This window comes from Micropterus dolomieu, linkage group LG15, assembly GCF_021292245.1.
Source record: "Micropterus dolomieu isolate WLL.071019.BEF.003 ecotype Adirondacks linkage group LG15, ASM2129224v1, whole genome shotgun sequence".
In the NCBI taxonomy this organism is placed as follows: Eukaryota; Metazoa; Chordata; class Actinopteri; order Centrarchiformes; family Centrarchidae; genus Micropterus; species Micropterus dolomieu.
This window is the reverse complement of record NC_060164.1, coordinates 23,225,474-23,248,176: the sequence shown is the minus strand read 5'-3', so window position 1 is coordinate 23,248,176 and position 22,703 is coordinate 23,225,474. Positions and strand designations below refer to the sequence as shown.

The 22,703-nt window shown below is 40.5% G+C and overlaps 1 protein-coding gene across 6 annotated transcripts in view; it reads left to right on the top strand.

Moving 5' to 3' along the window:
- The window catches only part of meis1b (Meis homeobox 1 b), a 123,958-nt gene that overhangs the window by 22,553 nt on the left and 78,702 nt on the right, over positions 1-22,703 (top strand). For 2 of the 6 annotated variants that reach the window (XM_046070128.1, XM_046070125.1), the window contains exons 1-5: positions 18,693-18,772; positions 19,962-20,182; positions 21,176-21,317; positions 21,597-21,647; positions 22,227-22,277. In XM_046070128.1, coding sequence (XP_045926084.1) covers positions 18,704-18,772; positions 19,962-20,182; positions 21,176-21,317; positions 21,597-21,647; positions 22,227-22,277 — 534 coding nt within the window. In that variant the 5' untranslated portion in view covers positions 18,693-18,703. Of the gene's footprint in view, positions 1-17,505; positions 18,202-18,692; positions 18,773-19,961; positions 20,183-21,175; positions 21,318-21,596; positions 21,648-22,226; positions 22,278-22,703 lie in introns of those variants that run through there. The other 4 variants (XM_046070131.1, XM_046070130.1, XM_046070129.1 and 1 more) reach the window with 3 other exon arrangements.

Genomic DNA, 22,703 nt, shown 5'->3' with positions numbered 1-22,703 from the left:
TTCGCTTTAAACAACAAATATCAGTGTTGACTGAGCGTTTGTTCACTTTGTTGAATTTCCGTTTTCATTTTTGTCAGTGAATGGCTTAACTTGTAAAACTAGTAAAATTAATAAAGTAGGAAATGTATTCACATTTTTTTACTGTAATGAAGTCCTTCACACTGTACCACACTTAATAAATCACATAAAAATATAGCTATTTTCATTCTCAGAGTAGGCGTTGCAACCTTGTCCTGCTCTCAGGCTTTCTTTATAAGTTGCTATGTCTAGACAGCAACAGATGTTTCTGTTGTGTCTGTTAGATCTTCAAGTAGTTGTTGTGTTAAGTCTTAAAGACAGCTGCAGTTGGTTTCTGTACCATGTCTGTCTTGAGAAAAGATCCCTGCACTCAGTTGAACCAACCTGAACAAATAAAGACACCAAAAAGTTACATAATATAATGTAATATAATATAATATAATACCAACACTCCACCTCTTCTTTCTGCTCCTCAGCTTATTACTACCTCATGCTTATATAATGACAAATTTCTCTCTCTTTTGACATCTTTAATGTTGAAGTCTTGACCCTGTGGAATGTCTATGTTCTTCACTCATTCATTGATGCCATGTAACCCAAACTCACGGTTTTGTACATGGGAGCTGCATCAATAGATGTCATTGAACAAAGCTGACAGAACACGACCTTTACCGGAGTTCTGAGGTTACTGTTGTCAAGTGAAGGAAGTCAAAATAGATGAGTGGATTAAGTGAGAGCTGGCGTCCCTGGAGACTCATTAGAATGGGAGAGGAATAAGGAGAGAGAGAAAGAAAGAGAGAAAGAAAGGACCGATCCCAGCTGGACTGACTTCCCTTCACATCTGAACTCATCACCAGAAAAGACTTCACAGACGTCCATCTGGTCAGGTACGGACATCCGTGAAGCTATGCTCTGTACAGCAAAATCATCATTGTTAATTTAAGTGTGAAAGCAACACTGTGGCAGGTAAGTACAAGTTTACAAGTTAACTGTAATTCTAGTTTAGTTCTCACCTATCTGAGTTGATAAATAATTCTGAGTTGATAAATAATTCTCCAAACCACACATTTGGTGGAAAGTATTCTGTCAATGAAAGTACAAATTGCAACCATCCATCCATCGTCAACCGTTTATATTGCATACAGGGGGCTGGAGACAATCCCAGCTGACATTGGGCAAAAGGCGGGGTACACCCTGAACAGGTGTACCCTGCCTAACAATTATTTAAAACAACTAACAATTATTTTAATTATTAATTTTTTTCTTGATTATTTTGATGATGATCACCAGTGCAGATAACAGCTTCTGAGGGCTGAATGTGACATCTTTAAATTGCTTGTTTTGTCCAACCGTAAGTCCCAAAAACTAACGATATTTAATTTACAGATGATATAAAACAAAGACTAGACACTAATCATCATATCTGTGAACGTTTGCTTTAATTAATTAACTGTTGGCAATTAATTTTCTGTTTATTGATAATCAATAAAATTAATGAATCATTCCTCATTTAATTTAGCAGACTTTCTATATAATGGGGACACAGTCTGAATGTCAATGAAAATTTGTCATGTTGTCTTCATAGTCACAACAAATTCAGGCTGAACTGCAGCTGTTCTTTTTCTTTTCAATTGATCCTGAACATGCTTGGCCTTCACGCATTAACAAATATAAGCTACTGCATATTGTACAACCACGACCCTCTACTACTGGGGGCCTCGATCAAGGGCATTTCAGCAGTGACTTTGCTGTCTATACATTCAAATAATAAGGAAAACACTTCCCACAGAGATGTATCTGAAGTCGTACTTCATCCAGCGTGCAGCAGTGGTCCAGTAAGATGGCAGCCATGTGTGGCCTAGATTGTGATGATGTGATGGATGATGTGAGTAATTCTCATTAACTGGGAAATGGCACATTAACATTTATTACTTTTGAAAGAGGCAAGATTACCTGTGTTTGCATTGGTTAAACACAGCCCTATGTGCAGGCACTTTAATTCCCAGATTACGCTATCCTCGTATATATGCCTTGTGAAAGAGAACACACAGCTGCTTTATTTTCCTGCTTGCTGGCATTTCCAGTAACTGCTGTAAATTTTTAGTCCAACTCCTCTTCTTACGGCAACTTCCTCCAAGTGTTTTTCCTGCACCGGCAACAGAAAAAGTTCTGAACCACCATCTACTTTCCCTCTGTCTGCCTCTACACACCCTCCTCTCCTAGTGAGTATGGCTCTCACTGCTCTCTGGGGCCCACAAGTGTCCCAATCCCTTCCTCTGGCCTCGGTTTCTAACCTAGATCAAATGTTAGGTTTTAAAAAGCTAAAGTTTGATGTGGATGAGCAACTGCCTATGAAACACTTTAATCCGCAATGCTGTAATGTATTTAATTTCACACCCTCTGATAGTGTTGCCCCTTCTTAGGATTACCCAAGGGAAGAAGGGGGTGGGGGTGGGCGCACGAGGGCATGGTGGGAGAGGAGGGGGGCAGTCACTGAAGCCCTTCGTAGGAGAGAACAAGACTTAAGAAAGACAGAGGGAGGGAGAGGAAATCAAGACATGTACAAGGATAGGTGGAGAGTGAGCGTAAACAACAGGGAAAAGATGTAAGCAAGAATGTGCAAAGACAAAAATGTGCAAGCGTGAGAGTCAGGATGGAAAGACTGAGAAGTAGGGAAAAAGGCATTTCTTAAACCGGGGAGAAATCTCGCCACAGAGCTGGCTTCACAGAGAAAAAAGAAGAATGCCACTTTACAATTTGGAATGCTTGTATTCAAATAGGAGGTCGGAGATTTGGAGCCCGAAGAATGCAGCTATATCTGCATTGTCACACCCCCTCCCCCTGCTTGGATGAGGGGAAAAGACACCCTGGCAAATCCCATTGTAGAGCTTGGGAGCTTCATAAAAGTTAAGGAGCGATGGATATAGTCTTGGCCCCCTTATGAGATGAGGATCTATCTGGCCTGGCTTCGGAAGCCCTAGACGCATACGCAGGGATATTGGAGGCAATAATTCCCCGGGACGGGAGCACACACAGGCTCCTTTATATCGCCCCCTAATATCCAATTTACGGGCTCAGGCCCTCCGCCAGAGCAGCCCCCGAGAACTTAGAATGCACAAACGCCAGCGTGAGATGGAATTAGGGCCAAGTTCTCTTTTCTTCTGTTTGCCAAAAGTTTGAGGCTTACAGAAATATGAAACTGTTTTTCTCCCCCCTTCCCTCTTTCCCTTCCTCACTTCCCCCTCCTCTTCTCCTCCTCCCCCGTCTTCTGTCCGTTAACCCAATTCATCCATTAAATAGACAAGGAACTGAAAGCAATAAATAATTTTGGCCTGGGATAGAAAATGACTTGATATTGTGTGGTTCTGGTTTTCCAAAACAGTGAGTACAAAATGTTGTAAACAAGCATCTCTGATTGTAAATAAGACGTAGTCATTACATATATTTGGTTTTATTTAAAATGTGTCAGGCTAAAGTCTCTAAATGAGGGAGGTTTGATTATTTAGAGGAAAACTACAGAGGGGTGAGGGAAGTCTATCATGCTTAGATGAGTGGGGATTTATTTAGGTTTTGGGTGAAAAAGTAAAAGTTAGTAAGTGTATACATGCTTAAGAGGCGTGATATTCCCACTCTGCTGATCGCCTTATCCTCTCCTTAGCCTTCCTAAGCGGTATGTGGTGCACACACACGCACGCACACACACACATGCATGTGCACACACACTTTGACTTTCACTCCGCTATTGCTGGATGAATCTCCCATGAACCTTGCCAGCCTCCCTTGCCTGTGGATGTATTTACTCATAACAAGGGCTTAGGCCAATAAGAATATATGGTGATTTATACTGTGACCAGCAGGGGATTGTGTTGCCCCGATGCTTTAAGTATTTTACACTTTGCTAAACTCTCTGACACCTCCGTGGATAAAATCCCCCATTTGTACCAGCCCCTTCTCCGCCTGCTCACAACGCCGCACAAAGCAACAACAAAACAAAACTGTGATTGAACCAGGAAGCAACAGGGAGGCAAAAGACGGCTCACAAAGTGCTTACGCCACGAGTCAGATATACAGGAAATAATGGTGCATCTGCCCCATTGGATCCATTGATATTAAACAATGAAACAAATGGCAGAACCCACAAGATATCACCTGATATTCATCAATTTATACTTTTTATAAGGTTTTTATTGAAATGTTTTACACTTAACTGGTTTGTCAGCCAGGGACAAGACTGATCTTTTCATTTTCTGCGGTCAAGAGAGAGCCTTAGGCAAGCTGCTTCCACATGGCTAATGATTAATTTTGTAACAAACTCTTCATATTTGATCTCTGACTTGAAACCAAGAAGTAACTTCAGGCAACCGCTCATGCTCAGGCTATTCATCTCCATTGAAATCTGTCTTTGTCTTAATTTACCAGGTCATTCTGGCCAAACTCTCCAAATGGCATCGCTTTTGAGAAGCCGATGCTGATATCGTCCATCTACCTTCCCCGAAAGGTCAAGCAGAGTGTGCCCGAGTCATAAAAATCCCCCATCTCATTATTTGAGCATTTCTTCGGCCAGTGGCAGGGGTGCAGTGCAGTGGAAATGGAATGATATATCGGACCTGGTCAATAGTCGATCTATAATGACTGTGTTGTTGGGCTTTCACTTTAGAATAATTTATATCCTCGCTGATCAATAACTAATCTTGGGCATAGTCAGCTCTGAAATAAAGAGGAGAATGATGATGGCAGGGGGAGAGGCTCTGCTGGAATGTGTGGGAAACTGATGCTCCTCACACACACATGCATACGCACACAGGTCTCTGCTCCACCCAGGCATAAAGTAGAACATCACAAAGCCTAAAAAGTTTGTGCTGGAAGGGTAAATTATTGATTTTGTGTGATACTTTAATAGTTTAGATTGAATGAGTTTACTAAAAAATGGGCTTCTCATTATCTTTGTGTACGTTTCCCTGCAAGTCTTTGCGTGCACATTCAAACATCTGAACAATTCCTTGTGTGCACATGTGCAAGTGCATGAATGTGTAAATGTAATAGTGTTTCTGTGTATTTACGAGTCTACATTTTACACCTGTGTGGCTGTGTGTGTGTGTTGGGCTGTGTAGCTGAGGGGGCTGAACCCTCTGCCCTCAGATTAGCCCCTGGTTGATAGGATTAGGCTCTAATGACTGGGACTTGGAAGACAAAGGGAGTTTCTGCAAAGAGGCTTAGATATGGAAGAATTAGCAGCAACCTTCCATTGCTCTTTCTTTCTCTTTTTCTTGCTTTTCTCTTGCGTTGTTCACCCCTTCTCTCCCTTTTCTGCTTTCTTTATGACCTTTCCTCTCATTGTCTCTTGCACACACATTGTCTCTGGATCTCTTGTAAAACAATCTCTCTTCTAACAGTTTCCTTCTGGTCTTCTGACAAGTCTGTGTACTGATGCACCTGTCAAAGTATTACAGTGATTCTAGATTAAAAATCACACAGTGTTGTGTTTGCTACTAGTCCTTTTTCAATATGCATGCCAGTTTTGGTGTTACAAATTTGAGTCCGTCTCTATGTAAATGTCATATAAATGTTCGAGTTTATTACATGACAGGGCATTCTTATGTAGCATTTATTTATACAGCTGGTTCTATAGCTGTTTCTGTCTCAAAGAGCAAATGTGGGCTCAAAACATTCTATTTTAAGAATATACAATAAAGAAGGAAGTTGAACCGGGGGCACATGAGTGTTGTGAGTCCTGGGAGATAGAATTCCTCACATTTACTCCAGAAAAACTATCCAAATGTGAGCTCTCACAGGAAGAATCAAACATCTTGAAGCTCTTTGATACGATTCAGTGCCGTCAAATCACCTTCAATACTGAACAGTGGTGCAGTGCCAATAGGTCTGTTTTTTTCGATAGCCAGCCTTATTAGCCTCTATGCTAAATGGTCTGATGCCCAAAGGCCCCGCTCAGGTTCTAATTGCCCTGGTCTCAGATGCTCTTCGAAAGCGAGCACCAGCCGAGACTCAACACAACAACGGCAATAGAGTGGGATTTAAGAGATTTTCTGCCAGCTTACGTATGAAGAGAGGAGAGGCTGCATGTGTGTTTATGTGTGCAAAGATGAAACCAGTGGTGGATGAAACCATTAGAAGAGTATTGCTCAATAAGTCTTGGTATTTTAATTTGGAGCAAAGCACGTGTGTGTGTGTGTGTGAGTTGTAGTGCAAGGCCGTGTTAGCCATGCCTGTGAAGAGGAAAAACATCGAGGGGAGAACGATGGAGGAGCCCGAAATAAAGGAGGGCGGGGTGGACGTCCAGATTTGTTTGGGAAGTCATGTATGGCGGTGTGAGTCCGAGGGCCGAGTGTTGGTTTACTGAGCCCCAGCTGGGCTCTAATCCGGCTGACTTTCATAAACCTGACTGGGCAGAGCAGGCAAAAGCACTGGCATTAGCACGAAGGAAGCACTGTGAGGTTGTCCACAAGCCAATCTCCTGTCAGTCTTAATCCATTTATTGAGCTGTTTATTTAGTTTATTTAGTTTCTTGCCAAAGTCTTCGCCTGAAGTTCATAATTTAGAAAATATAAAGGGTCCTATCTGTATAAGTGGTAAAGTTGAACCAAACAAACCAACATATAAAAAATTACACTTACAGTATATTTTGTTCTCATTTTGGAGTACAACTGTCGCAAATATTCCTGGAAATCGTAATAAAAAACACATAATAGGTGAAGAATTAGGGCACTAATTTGTCCTGATGTGTTAATACTTCACTTTGATTCTCAGTAAAAAGTTCAAAGCCTGGATGTGGAGGTGGGATCTGTGAACCAGCCTCAGCGCACATGTCTGAGGCTGCCGCATGCAGAAATCCTCAAAGCCAAATCAACTGCGTTTACAGTGAAATAACGGTGACATCATGCAGTTTTCCTAACTATCCCCTGAGTTACGTTGAGTCCAATTTACCCTAAAATGCTTACATACATACACACACAAGCACACACACAACAGTCAAGTATATGAACATGTACACACACACATTTCTCCCCTGCGTTGTACACTCGCGGCCTGTTGGCTTTTATCTTGCGCTGGGCACTAGATTAGGACCATATGCAGCCTCAGTGCAATTATAGTGTGGTGAATTGGTAGAACAACAAGAGGGCATTTTAACAGAGCCGTAAATGCAGGTAAGGGCCTTTATTAAGCCAGATCAGGTTGCACTGATGTTGTCAGCCAGAGACTGGCTCTCAGACTATGTATGTAAGTGTGTGTGTGTGTCTGCATGCAGGTATATTTCACGTGCATCTCACGATAGATATGTAGTCGTTGGAAAATCAGAGGAGACGTTTACCTGTGTTACTTTGAGGAGCTTTTGGGTTCACAGGGACCGACAATGTTACATTATGCAAGAGAATGTGTCGCGCATGCACACAATTTACCTGTCTGAACGTCTAAGGGAAATTGCATGTGATCTGTAATGCTTTTGGACATGTCACCCCACCAGACTCTTTTTTTTTTTTTTTTTTTTTAAATGCCTGATAGGTTAAAGGTCAATCTCTAAAATGTTTATGCACAGCTCTGTGATGTTGATTCCCTCGGGAGACTCAGATTAACCCACACTGCTCCTAAATCACTGGTATTTCCACTGGTAGGGACCATGAGATATTACAGGCACAGGTCAAAAACAGTTGCTAATTATTCTAGCGCTTTGACTAGATTTGTGTCACACATGGGCAGTGGCAGAGAAATACTCAGATCCTCTACTTATTTAAAATAATCAATAACAAAGTGCAAAAATACTCTGTTGCATCATCATAATATACTTGAAGAAACTATGAGTAAAAGTGCTCATTATGCAGAATGGACCCTTTCACGGTTTTATTCTTATATATATCACATTGTTGGATTGCAATTATTCATGCATAAATGTGTAAGCTGCATTTAAATATAGCTAGTTGAGGGGCTACTTTACACTCTGTAATTTAATCATTTTTTATTTGTTGGATACAAATATGATATGATATATGATTGTATCTAAAATCGGAACCTGCAACCTAACTAGTAAACTAAAGCTGTTAAATAAATGTAGTATTTCCCTCTGGAGTTGAAGTGTAAAGTAGTATAAAATGGACCTACTTAGGTAAAGTACAAGTACCTCAAAAATCATACTTACCATCACTGTAGATGGTTGGAATTAACTATGTGAATAGAGTCTGATGTATTTCTAATGTTATCTTATTTCACCTGTATGTGACCGAACAGTGTGAGTTTTCCTGATTCCTCAAACCCACTTGATCTGATCTCCATCTGATTCTACAACTAATGCACCTAATTATTTGTCAATACTGCACTGTAGCCACAGGATTTACACTATTATCTGCCAAATTCTATATCAGTCTATGGCTCCTGGGTTGTGAGGTTATGACATTTAATATGTAGAGTAAATTAGATTTTAGGTTGTTTTCCAGGATTTGGTGAAAATAACAGGAACTGGGAACTTAAAGCCCAGTGGAAGCTCTGGTGGTTTGGTGGTGAGGAGCAAATCCAGGCACATTGTAATCACTGCTTACATGTCAATCCGGCCTAATTAATTCTGTCACTGTTTTTGGATGGAAGTCGTGTTTTTTTCCCTTTCGGAAAGCAGAAGTGGTCAGCCGCAGCTGCTCTGTTTCTCTCTTTGTTGCATTGAAGCAATATTTAGAGCCTGTTTTCCAGTTCAGTTATGTTTATATAAAAAATACTAATCTAAACTAAATTTATGTTATATAACTTGGGCTGAGTGATTACCTCATATCACCAAAAGTTTTCGGAGACAGAGGAAAACCACCTGTTTTTTTTATGGGGTTTTTCTTTTTTGTTTAAAGTATATAATATTTTTTGAAAAATATTTTAAAATCTAGCAGTTGAATAATTTTCTTAACCTTGAAGTCAAATCATGAAAGTTGCCAAAGGTAGAGCGACAAGGTTTTTAGTGACACTATGCAAAAATACAAAAGCTTTTTCAGAAACTGAATTTATGTAGGTCTTTACTTGATATAACATTACACCATTTTGAGCATGTGTATAGAAGTAATAAAAACAAAGCACTACCCGGAGAAAAGATCCCATGCACTGATGTGTTTTTAAACTGCTTGTAATGAGAGTGTTTCAATGCAGATAACATTAAAGCATTACATTCCTGCAGACAACTCCTCCAATTTCAACTGTTTCACCCTCATAAAAGACTGAACTTTTCCATTCTTTTGAAAACACATGCATCTGACTATCTCCGATGAGACATTTAATTTCTGAATGAAATAAACAACATTAAAGAAAAGAACTCCCAGTCTTGCAAAAATTATTTATAGAAAACAAAACAATTTCTGGTAAGGATTGCAGGTAGACAACCTGTATAATTTAATGACAATGTAATGACTTTTTATTTCCCCCCCAGAGTAGATGCAGTATAGGGCTCTTTGGAATAGAAATCTTCAAATTTACAGGTTCTGGCTGCATTTAGAAATTCAAGGACGAAGCAGAAAAAGTGAGAGGGAGGAATAATTATCTGAGGCAGGTGTGGTATAATGTGTGATAAACAAAGGAGAAAAGAAAAAGCGACAGAACAAAGGGTATAAAGATAGAAGTGTCAAACATTAGCGCGTGCCAAGTCGTCTGTTGTTGTCTTTTGATGGTTATGACACTTGTGATAATTAACAAAAGCTACGTGGAATAAATTTAAAATCATGTTACCTTGATTCCTTGACAGTTTGCATGTGGGTTAAGAAAAACTTTCTGCAGAAAACAAGTTTGTGTCTCATTGTTTAAAAAGCCTTTGGTGGAGAATAATTGCTTCCATTTATTGCAGCAAAGCCTCAGTTGGTGCACAGCAGCACCAGTCTCCTGTACTTCACCGTACCTCTGACATTTGTTGTTATGACAGGAATTTATGCTTTGAAAGCTTCTTTATTAGGATCACGCAGGGTCGTACAGTATACGAGAAATCTTAGATGAGATGATGTGACCACTGACCTCTTCATGAACTTCGATAGAGATAACTTTGTTTAGGAGAGATGGCTGTAGGTTCACTGGCAACCGCTGCAGTCAATCAGGATGTTTGGTAATCTGATTCACTGCTGCTAGGATGGACGGGTGCCCCTTTCCTGAACTGGTGTTCAAGTATCTGACCTGATATGTGTGTGTAAACGTGTGTGTGCGCGTAAGTATATAAAATTTATTTGGAAGGCCATATTGTAACTATCTCCAAACATGCCTTTTCTCCTAGCAATATTGTCAAGGTGTCTAATTTCTCTCAGAGGCAGAGGACCAAAGGACAAACACTAATCTGCGACATGTTTAGATGAACTGCAGATCATTCAAACTGCTGACCAACAAATCATTTCATTGGTTGTGTGGTTGTTTAAGAGTTGATTTTAAGATTGTGCTAGTGGTTTTCAAGTCAGTAGCAGACTTGTGCCTGGAAACATGTGAGACCGGGTTACCTACAGTCCTCTGGCAGTAGACTTTTAGTTAGGGAGTAAGACCCATGAGGCAAAAGTGTTAGTGCACGGCCCTTGGTTCTACAACCGTCCACCAAAGCACCTGAAGGCACCTAAATCTGATTCAAATGAAACCACATCTTGTCTCTCTTTTTTACGGGGGACATGTGCCACAAAAATGTCAGTGACGACGACATACCGTCTGAGACTTATTTCCATTGTGGTCCCAAATTATACACTACGTTTTATTTTCTGTTATAAAATATATTTCACTTGATTTTATCACTATTATTTTGGATATCGTTTCTGTTATTGAAGTTTATACTATTATTAGTTTCCTTTCTGTGTTATATCTATTTGATTTTTTTTTGCATTGACACGGGAAAAACCTCATATTACAGTCTTTTACAAAAATTGGGATTTGATAAATGGAATATACTAATTAACAAAGCCTGTCAAAGTTTAATCTGAAACTGTTTAATTAATTGCACTGCTTAATTATACTGCACAGTGGTTTTGCGGAGTGTGTGTGTGTGTGTGTGTGTGTGTGTGTGTGTGTGTGTGTGTGTTACAACTGTACTTTCATGTGACTGTATGTGACTGCAGGCTGGGAGATATAGATCAGCCACAAGCCAAATGCTGGTTGTGGTTAAGGCTTTTATACTTGACCAGATGCTTGGGCAAGAAACCGGCCATCATCTGGAGGAATGATTTTATTCTGAAAATCAAAAGAGTCAGTGTGGCTGTAAAGCCTGAGAAAAACATAAGCATATTTGCTTTTATTTGTATTTTCTTCTAAAATTATATATCTGATTTTAATTACAGAAACATTTAACACAAAAACATGTAGGAGGTTCTTTAAATCCTTCATTGTCAAAATAAAAGTCCTTCAACTTCAAACAAAATAGACATCGTCTGCATTATATTGAACACCCAACTTGAAGTAACAGTTTATATATATATATATATTGTGGACAGAGTGTGTTAAAAACCTACATATGTGATACACTATACATTATTAATTATACGCTGGACTGTGCCTTCTTTATTGTTTTATGGAACATTAACTCAGCAGTTTAATACATTACGTATTTGTATGTTTCAAGTTAAAATTAGATGTCTGTCATTTGAAATATAACTAAGTGGACAACATTATATAAATAACCACATTTAAAAAAGTAACTCTTGAGACTTTGACTTTCAACATACTGTATGTGATGTTGTAAGTATTATTGAATTATTGGTCTAAGAACTTCAGTAAACATGTCCTCCACAGACTGATCGTATGGTTCCCTTATAGCTGCTGTTAGCTGTTTCTCTACTGGGGTTTGCTGGTTTATTACCACTAGGCTATGCTGTGCTCCCAGGCCACTCTCTACTCTAGCCTAAACTCACACCCATCCAGGAAAAGATGAGTCTTCACACCTCCTCTGCAGCCTCCATTTCAATTCTCCCTTCCTCTATCGCTCTGTTTTCCCCCTCCTGGTTTTGTAGCTCAGCTCCAACACCCAGCTTTTTCCACTTGTTCTCTCCTCATCGTCATCCTTCATCTCTCTTGCTTTGCCGCCCTCCCCTTTTCTCACTTTCCCTCCCTCTCTCTTCTTCTCTCGCTAAGGTGCTGATCAATTCACAGTCTCCCTGGGAGGTGTGAGAAGCCCCCTCCACCCTCACCCATCCTTCCACTGCCACCCTTACCCCTGCACCCTCAACGGTGTGACTGGCCAACACGTGACGCCCCTTACCCTTCCCTCACCCAAATCCTTCACCCCTGGATTTTTTTGGGGGGGGAGAGAAATGATGATGACGACTGCATTTTCTTCTTGTTCTCCCTTTTCTCTTTCTGCTCTCCTCTTTACACTATGTCTTCTCTCTTTGTCTCTCAGCAAAAGTGTCTGCGATACCATTAGCACACCTGAAATAATAGCGGCGGTGACAAATGCTACTTGGAGGAGAGACGGAGAGAGAGAGAGAGAGAGAGAGAGGTGTCTGTGATGAGCTCTCTTTCTATCTGTGGGGTTAATTCAGACTCAGCAGCCTTTCATAGTAGAAGTGGAGCTGGAGTGGCCAGTGGTACAATGTGAAAATTGACTGGCAGCATTCAGCACAGCTATAATTACAGACCTCCGCTGTGTGTGTGCTTCAATGTACACATTTATAATTCTATATAAGTGTGCATCTAATTTCACACAGGTCTCACCATATAAAGCAGCTGTTCATCACATATATATCTATAGGTGTGATGTGGTGATGTTGGTGTGACTGTCACATCCAAGCAGCGCTTGTATCTGGTTCAGTCAGTTTGTTTAGGTTCAGTCGTTTGCAGTTCTTCATCATGAATCACATTAATGCACCACCTACATAGCAGCTGTTTAAGGCAATGATTTAAATGACTTTATAGATTAAAAACAGTTCTATCATCTATAAGAGAGATGTTCTTTAAGAAGCTGCTGAGTGTTTAATTTGTGCATCAAACTTGATCTAAGGTTTGAGTCCTTAATGCCATATACCAATACCATCTTTTGATTTTATGACTTTATTTGGAATGTGTTTTCATGATTGGAGCTCAAAGGTGATTCCCAGATAGAATGCCACCTAAATGCATTAATAGCAATTAGCAGTTGTCCCTGTGCCTCATGTAGTATAGCTTCTTATACAATAAACACAAAAAAAGACACACTGGACATTTGCAATAAAAGGCAACACACCAAAAGACAACTAGCATGATTATATATTTTTATTTGCATGTTAAATTATTTACATGAACAGAAATCATGGAAAATGTAACAATAAAAATTGTTATAGATTCAAACAGTTTATATTGCATTTAGTGCAACTTGCTGAAGAAGATAAAACTGCTGACAACGCAACAGAAGTACACAAAACAAGTCTGAAGTGGATTTATATTGCAGGAGTTTTACTTTTGCTTTTTATCTTAATTTGTCTGAGCAAGACTCTTCCTCTGCCTTTCTGCATTTCATGTAATTTTCAACACTTCCGGTAGAAGGCGCAAATGATTAAGCATTAATGTGTGTGAGAGGCGAGAGCAGCTCAGATTATCATTTGGGCCAATCTGCAGGATCCAGCACAAGTGAAACCTCCCAGAGGAAAGAGTTAACCTTAATAAGAAAATGTTTCTGATTTCATGGTTTAAAATTAATATTGCGATACATTAGATTATTGTCATTGTACCAACGCTATGATTTTACATATTTAACCACAAGCCGTCGTATTTACCATAATGTTTTCGGTGCCATGTAATTATACTCCCGAGATATTAGTGCCATTATTTAAAAAAGTCATTCTTTAAAATCACAACCCGCCATCCTGTTGAAATAATTTCAGACAAACTGTATAAAAAATGGTTTCAACCTTTATATCCTTTCATAAATTAGTAACAATTTGTGAACGATGATGATTCAGTATAGCACGTGCCTTTCTCATGTGACACTGGATGCTCCATCGCTTTATAGCTCATTACACTAACTTTAAAAATAAATCTACGAGGCAAGCGAAATCATTTGCTTATACAAAGCCGAGCTCCTTTTTCTTCTGACTGAATAATTTCGGACCGGAGCTCACAGCGCCTGAATGTGTCCTAATGGATCCGGGTCGGTATTCTGACAGCCGATAATATACTAGTAGTTTCATATAATTAGATGAGCTGGGAAAACTTTGCGGCAGGTCTATGTGTCTGCCTGTGTGCTGCTGCAGTGACACAAAGCAGAAAGACTCGGTGGCCTTTGCAGATCCCAACACGTTTGGGCGCAGAGCTGCGGGGCTGCAAAAAGTTTGACCTCACTTTGACTCCTCAGGCTGCCAGTTGCTCCTTGTTTCTTTAAACAAGCAGAGACATAAATGATCACAAAGGCTCGGTCAGTGATTCTCTGATCCGGAGTTCTAGTTTTTACTTTTATTTTTAACTCAAAACTGTACGTGTTCAAATGAATATTCAAATTTGCATTATTTATTACAACATTCTCTGAGCTAAAAATAACTGTTAGTGACTTAAAATAGTAATCTGTTACACAGTGAAGAATACACATCATGGACATTAAATGTCTGTATGATGCCTGTGTTTATAAACTAACATAAAGGCTGCAACTTGTCTTTGTCTCCAAACTGCACAAGTCGCGGCGCACAGGCCGTCTAATAACACTTCCATTTGTTTTGGGAGCCAAACATGCTGTCAATTTACATTTAGCCGTTTGAAAGTAATACCTGCTGATTTTATTGAAACGACTCAAAGCATTACCGTCATCGCAAAGCGGATTAAACCGCAATGACAGTATTTGCCCCCCTGCTCTTTCAGGATGCCAAAATGTGCTGACCCTCACGAAAGAGCAACTCCAGGAGAGAAAGTGGAACTCCACTTTGCTTTTATATAAGCTAATTGAAGTAGCTTAATTGCCATTAATGCCACTGTCGTTGTTTTACAGTGAGCAGGCGCTGATGTGGTCTCATTTAATGTTAATTTAGCTTTGCTTTTTTCAATGACCCTATAAAATGTAGTCTGCCTTGTGGTGTAGTGAGCTATATAATCGTGTTTGCGTTTCACTAAACCCACAAATTTGGCTAAAAGTGGATTAAAACAGCAGCTTCTCCTTTAATTAAAAATAACTTCCATTCAAGAAATATCTCAGTGACAATAATAAGGGTTTTAATTATTTAATGTGCCGTAAAAAAAGAATGAGAGAAGGAGAGCTTCTACTCACCAATAAATAACTGAATTAACAAACTCGACGAGCACAAGTCAACCCAGTTTATTATATGATCCGGTATCTCTGTGCGTAAAAGTCCGTGCGTCCTGCGTGGCTTCGTGGCTTCTCTGCTGTTCGCGCCCCGGAGCTTCGCCTGCCGGACTGCAGGAGGCTGTGATAGTCATTTCATGCCTGTACATTTGTCCCATCGTTTCCCACCGCTCGGGTTTTACCACAAGAATCACCGCCGAATGTGTGAAGCCGCATTATCATGTTATGACACAATTTGTGGCACCGGGGGCAGATGATCGATGACTGGACGCGCTGCACGCGAAGAAAAAACTTTAAAGCAGGCTGTCACCGACCATAATCAGGAGATAATGTGCCTCTTTCACACACACTCCGTTCACGTGTGTCGGTTGAGAAATAATAAAAAAAAGTTGAGTAAACCTCTAGTCGGTGATCATCATGTGGAAAACAACCTTAAAAATAAACAAAAATCCATTGGGATTCATAGATACCTTTTACGTATGCGTCTTATCTGAAAACTAATCATGTCCATGAAACTTACCCCGCTTTTATATTACTTCATATGTCATGAAATTTATCATAAATATTTTATGCAGATTTATGCAGAGGTAGTTAAACTCTTTTTTTAATTAAAAAAAACTTTGATAGACTAAATTAAATAAGATTTGTAGCCCTTTATATCCCGGCGAGGAATCATATACAACCAGATAACGTAGTAAATTCATACTATTTTGTTCATTTACATCCGCACATTACTCAATGCTGTCATAGCTTTTCTTGAAATTACTCGAGAATAGAAGTTTCTCCTCCATAAATTAAAGCTCATCAATATTTGACCAAACTTTTACAATCTCTGCAACTGTGAAACTCAAGTGAACGCTTCATAAAGCAACAAAAGTTAAATTGAATAACTTCTCTGAGAGAAGAAAGTTGTTAAGAGTTTTAATCTGAGTGTGAGTCTGTTTAGTTTTGTGAATCTTAAGTGTGAATGCATTATGATGTAAGTAATTAAGTCAGAGATGTGAAAATTGATGTGTGTGTGCGTGTGTGTGCGTGTGTGTGTGTGTGTGTGTGTGTGTGGGGGGGGGGGGGGGGGGGGGGGGGGGGTGCATGTGTAGAGAGAGAGAGAGAGATTTATTGGTCAAATGTTCTGTGTTTTGGTGAATATACAGCCTTTATGAGCTGACAGAAAACGCAAAGTGTGTGTTTTCCATTCGCGGACGATGTTGTGTTTTGCGCCTCCTCGCAAATGTGGCCTAAAACCGATCAATCAGCCCCTGATCGATCATGTGGGGAGCCAATAGGGGGCTCCCATCCCTGAGCTTCTCTGCCATTGGACAGCCAGGGCAGACTGGAGCGACCCATTCAGCGCTGCTGTGGGGGAGAGGGACGGACGACATGTTAACTGTTATTTGGGCATAAAAGACACTTTCAAAAGCTACTGTAACGTTTAAATAAGTTAATTCAGAATTCAGCATGAACACGACAACACAGTGTCAAGATGTGCACTAATTACACTGCTTTTTGCATTGAAAACAATCAATAATTAAACTAAATATAAAATGTCCTTCCAAATAACTTGAAGCAAGTTGTTTTTGTTAATTAAATCGTTTTCCAAGATTTTTATTTGCTGCATGTGCATTTCCATGATTAAATGTTATGTGTATCAATGCAAACGCCGGGAGCAAACAGGCTGCATAGAAGTTGATTATCAGCTACAAGAGGCGCAAAACCTGCAAGACTGGATGTTTGGCTACAAGCTGCTCTTTGGATTTCATGCAGACATCATGTTAACAGCATATGAGAAGCCTTGCCTGACTATAAATATTATATTAATATTATAATGAACTAGTTTTACACCTACAACTTATTTTGACGATGATTATAAAGTTATATCCAGTCCAAACTTAATCTGCAATTCAGACCATATAGGCACTTGATGATAACATACCTGACAATATCTCATATCAGAGTTGAAAGATGGTTCAATAAGCCGTTAATACTGTTTACAAACAGAAAAGTGGTTTCTGGGTGCGCTAGTCCCGAAATATAGACGTTTCTATATTTACAAACGGCTCCAGATTGAAGACTAGAGTCAGTTTTTGAGAATGAGCACATGAAGCGGGAATAATAGGTGGATTTTCTGTGTCCATCCCTGTGTTGTTCCAGCTCGCGGTTCGGCTTGCCGGGCTCGCAGGGTCCTCCCACCCCCCTTCCTCTCTGCTCGACTTGCTGCAGCCCGGTGCGTTGTGTAAGACGCGACCTGTTATGGCCACCACTACTTCCGGGTTTCAGCAGTCTGGTCCAGATCCTCCGCTCCTCCTCAGCTCAACACACACATCCATTGTACACAAACAGGCAGGCGGCTCATGCATACACACGCACTCACACACATACAGGCACATACACACACACACGCACACACGCTCAGCATCGATCGTGGCTCCTTTAAGAAAGCCTAAGCCAGAATTATCACCCCACCTCCTCTTGATCTCCTACAGACGCTTTTGCATAAGAAAATCAAGCCGGGAGCCGAGAGTGATCAAAGAAAACGAGAGGAGAGCTGCTTCATTTTTTAACTGTGATTGTGACGATTAACATTTAGGTGGTGCCGATCCCGTGGAGACGCGCGTCGGACCATCATTCATCCTGTACTTTTGACAAGCCCTCGCGTTTTGACTGACAGGCGGAGTGGCAAAAAGCCATGAGAGTCGCCAGTTTTGTTTGAGGGGCTATTTTATTTTCATCCTGGTTTTGGAAAAGGAGCCTGGCGCCGCTGCCCCGAGGACAGCCGAGGACCTATTCACCGCGCCTGGGCTAAACTTGCGCAGAAAGCGGGGGCTGGCTTCACCGTTCCGTGGAAAAAAGGCATACGGGATTTTGGCTGAAACGTCTTCCCATTTATTTGGATTTTCTTTCTTCATTACATCTCCACCCTGGCCTCAGAGGGGATTTATCTAAACTGAAAGGACGACCAGGGAGTCAGGAGGGTTATGGCGCAACGGGTACGTAGGGCAATCCCCCCTAAAAAGTTTCTCTAAGTCTGCTGTGCTTTAACGCAATCCTGCACTGTAACGTAGCTTAATGACACACATACCCGCACGGAAACACACTCGCGGCGAAAGTTTCTGTCCTGACACATGGAGACACAATTTCATTTTGGCGTCTTTTGGCACGGCATTACGCACGCCCGCGTTCGTTTGCTGTACAAACCGGCCCACCGAAGGACATTGGAAGCGTGATCATATCTCACATCGGCTATGTTTTTTAGATTAGTTATGACAGGCCAGTTACTGGAAGCGAAATGGGGGAGGGCATAGAGGCAAAACAAATCTCCACATTTCTCATCACACTGTTCCGTCAAGATTTCACGTTGATCGGAGCATTTATGAGCAAGACAAAACTCCTTATTTCACCGTCAATTTTTCAATCGGCTTTAAACCGCAAATTGTGCTAAAATATGCAATATTAGCATAATGCAGTGAGGCGGTTTTTAGTAATGAGGTGATGACAAACGCTTTGATTCATACACTACAGGACAGCTTCATAGCAGCTGCTGGGATCTTCACAGGGATGGTAAATAGTGTAGAAGCAGAGATGTTAGGGACACCCTGGACACATTTAGCTGCTTAGTTTGGCACTGGAGCTCCACCACGCTGAGGTTTGCACTTCTTGCCTTTAGGGTCGAAAAGCTCAGCTTTAAGTGATAATTCTTTTTACTCTTTTCCCGGCACTTGTTTGTCACTTCTAGAGAACACTATCAATAATTCAAGCCTCATTTTTAATCTCTTAAAAGAGCAAACCTCGAACAAAGATTTTAGTTTAGGCTTTTGGATACCTGAATCAACAGTTCTGCTTATGAACACGCAAGCAGAGTGTTAAATAACTACTAAACAGCGGTGTAAAAACGAGGTTGAATTATTTAACTCAAAACTGACACGTGGAAAAGTTTGAATATTCCGCTCCAGTTAAACATCGTCTGAAAAAACACAACACAGCGTTTGTTATGCACTAATCACAGTGTGCTTGATAACATGCTGCACAATTGTGAGACTTTAAAATTAGAAAACACGCCAAGTAACAAATTTAAGACATTTGTTGTTGTACTCAGTGGAAATCAGGACACCAGAATGATTGTGGTTAAAACCGAATTAGAACCGAGCCATGTTGATATAGTTTTAGTTTTTTGTACTCCCATAATTTTTGAACATATTGAATAATTCATATTTATTTTATTCATCTCTAAGCCACAAAGGTCACTGTGAAAAAGCTGACAAAACAACAGCTGACAAACAAAACTAACTTTCTATTCAGAATGCATGCTGTAGTTTTCCTCCTGTAAAAAATATTAACAAGTTCCTTAGACTCCTGTCTGTAAGACGTGTTTTTTTTAAAACAAGTTTTCAAACGACTGGAGATAATTTATTTATCTTGTTTTGCATGTGTTAATACTCTCAGTATTATGACACAAAGCAGAAAAGGGCAGCTGAGTGCACTCCTATCAGGAAACCGCGTTGAATGAAGAAAAATGCTGAAACATGTCGACTTGTTTTGGAAATTAATGAAACTATTTCACCCTGTTGACAGATTTTTTACTTTACTCTTTTTATAAGAAGAAAAACAATACTTTAAGTCTCACTTCTCCAACTTCAATTCACTTTTGCAATATATTCCTAACTTGTGGTTGTATAGTAAAGTTGTAACCAGTTTGACATATTCTTGTGCATGTATATTCACTGTGGCCCCGCGTATGTGTTGTGTGCAGTACGAAGACTTGCCCCACTACGGGATGGACGGGGTGGGCATTCCGACCACCATGTACGGAGACCCGCACGGCGCTCGGTCCATGCAGGCGGTGCACCTCAACCACGGACCCCAGCTGCACTCCCACCAGTACCCGCACACCGCCCACACCAACACCATGCCTCCCAGCATGGGCTCCTCCGTTAACGACGCTCTCAAGAGAGATAAAGACGCTATATACGGGTAGGTGCAAGCCTGCGGTCCGCGGGGAAACTCACTCTCTGGCGGCCAGGCTTAAATCCAGGCCTGGAGGGGGCAGTCGGGGTGGGGTAGTTGGTGCAAAGTCAGTCCCGTCGCAGGACAAACACCGGCACAATGGCCAGGACGGCCGTGCGTCTCTCTGAAGTGTTTCAGCAAAACACTGGAGCCCAAACTGCTGCAGAGACGCTGGGAATAATTGGCTAAGAAATACATAGGTATGGAGACTATCTAGCTAATGTATTTTTACCCTTAAGAATAATTATAAGAGAACGTCCACTTTAGTTAGAGCTTGTAATATTTTCCTTTTTAATTTAACTTGCTTAGTTTCTTTTTAAGTTCCACCGTTTATTATGAGCAAAATAATTACCGTCTCCCTTTTAACCATTTTAATTAATTTAATAATGTGCCAAGCTTCAGCAAATTAAAAATATATCACGTTTAAAGGAAGTCCCACATATGCACGTCATTTATTAATTTACAGGAGTTAATTAAAATTCTAAGCATGCTGTTTTCACGGTGGCTAAACATGCCAGTAACAGTTTCGCCATCTTACGCCATATTACACCTTTCAACATATTACCAGCCTGCACATATTTACTCTGATGGCATAAACCATAAATAATAATAAATATAATAATAATCAACAAATGTGCAAACATTTAGTGCCTGCAGCTTCAGAGATTTTTGCCAAACACACACACACGCCTGGGGTCCAAACGGAGACCTGTGTAAGAAATAGTTTGACCGACTCCAAAGCTTTTATGCTATTAGGTACACCTAGATTTAATCACAGAACTCTGCCCGCTGTTTGCAGCCTTTCTCCGAGCCTCTGCATAATATAATAGCATGGGCTGCAGCAGCATTCCCCATGGGCGAGTTGTTGAAGAGTAGCATGGCTGGCTAAATCTAGCCTGGAGTAGTCTTGACCCCGGCGCTGTTCTCTCTGGTGACATTTGCTATTGTGTGTGTTCCCAGGCACCCCCTGTTCCCCTTGCTTGCACTGATTTTTGAGAAATGTGAATTAGCGACTTGCACCCCCAGAGAGCCCGGGGTGGCAGGAGGAGACGTCTGTTCATCGGAATCTTTCAATGAAGACATAGCTGTGTTTGCAAAACAGGTCAGGAAAGTTTGACTTTTTTTTTAAATCTGCATGCTCGGGCTGGTTGAGCTCTTACCTGCATTAAATAAGGGTGGAGCTCTGACCTTTGTGCGTAAAGTTAATTCTGCAGTGAAAGAAAATAAAATGGCGTTATTAAATGTGTTTAATTTAATCGAGTACCCTGTTGAATTTATACACCATTATGCCAGTACTTCCAAGTTACATTTAATCTGACGTGATATATAATTTTATAACATTTTATATTCACATATTTTATGAAAATGTGTTTGCTTTTAGATTCGGGCAGAAAAGCCTTTATTTTCATCGAATCCAGAATTGGATAATCTGGTAAGATACATTATATTTTTTATATGACACACATTACATTTCCTATATTTTCTCAGAGTGCTTTTGAATATACCAGCTGTTGCTTGCATGTTTATGGGCCGGTTACACAGGTTACATGTATGTGTCAGAGAGCCATGTGGAGCTGAAAAGATAAAGCAGGATTGGAGGTGATGTTCCTCTTTTTGGCCTGTTTGATATCATGATGGCCCCCAGTTGTATCTGGAGATGAAGCGCCGCTGTTAGACAGCTGTCACAAACCTTTGAACTCTGCCTGGAAAGTTGTTCTATTCATGCTTTTCACTTTGCACAGCTTGGTACTGTGATGTGAGAGTAACGTTTTCCTCACGACTAGTTGGTTGGCTAATAGATCTCTGACTCTGAGGCTTATTGCAGCGCCAGTCTGTACTGTATGCCTGCTCTCCATATTGCAATAACATCCATGTTTAATATCAGTTCTACATAAAATCCATTCATATGAATATTTTCCTCGTCTGCAGTTACTTGTATTGAGAAAAACGTGCCTGTTTAATATCAAGAGATGTGAGCAGCTCATTTTTTATTGTTATTTTAATTTTTCAGATGATTCAAGCCATTCAAGTTTTACGATTTCATCTTCTGGAGCTGGAGAAGGTAATATTCTCTCGCAATTTCTGTCCAGTGTGCCGCTTCAGACCTATGCAAAATGTATTTTTGCTAGTCGGTTATAATTAGCGTCAAAATCAATCATGGGGCCATTTCTCTTCCGCGTTTAATCACGACTCAAGCTGTTACAACTGGAACGGGTATCTGTGTGCCCAAATCTCCCCGCATGTTTTAATGAAGTTTAATGCTGGCAGAAATTGCATGCAAGGTGAAACATATAGGCGAACTTTGAAGGATTTTAGAAACGATTCTTTGTGGAGGGCAAAAGGCCCCAGGCAGCCATCTGTGGATAGAGGGAGTAGTGGGTGTAAAACTCTGATTTGTCTCCGTATCAGATGGACTCCAGTAGCATGTACTGTCACCTTCTAACCTAAACTTTAACGTTGGGAAACATTATCAAAGATGTTAAAAGTT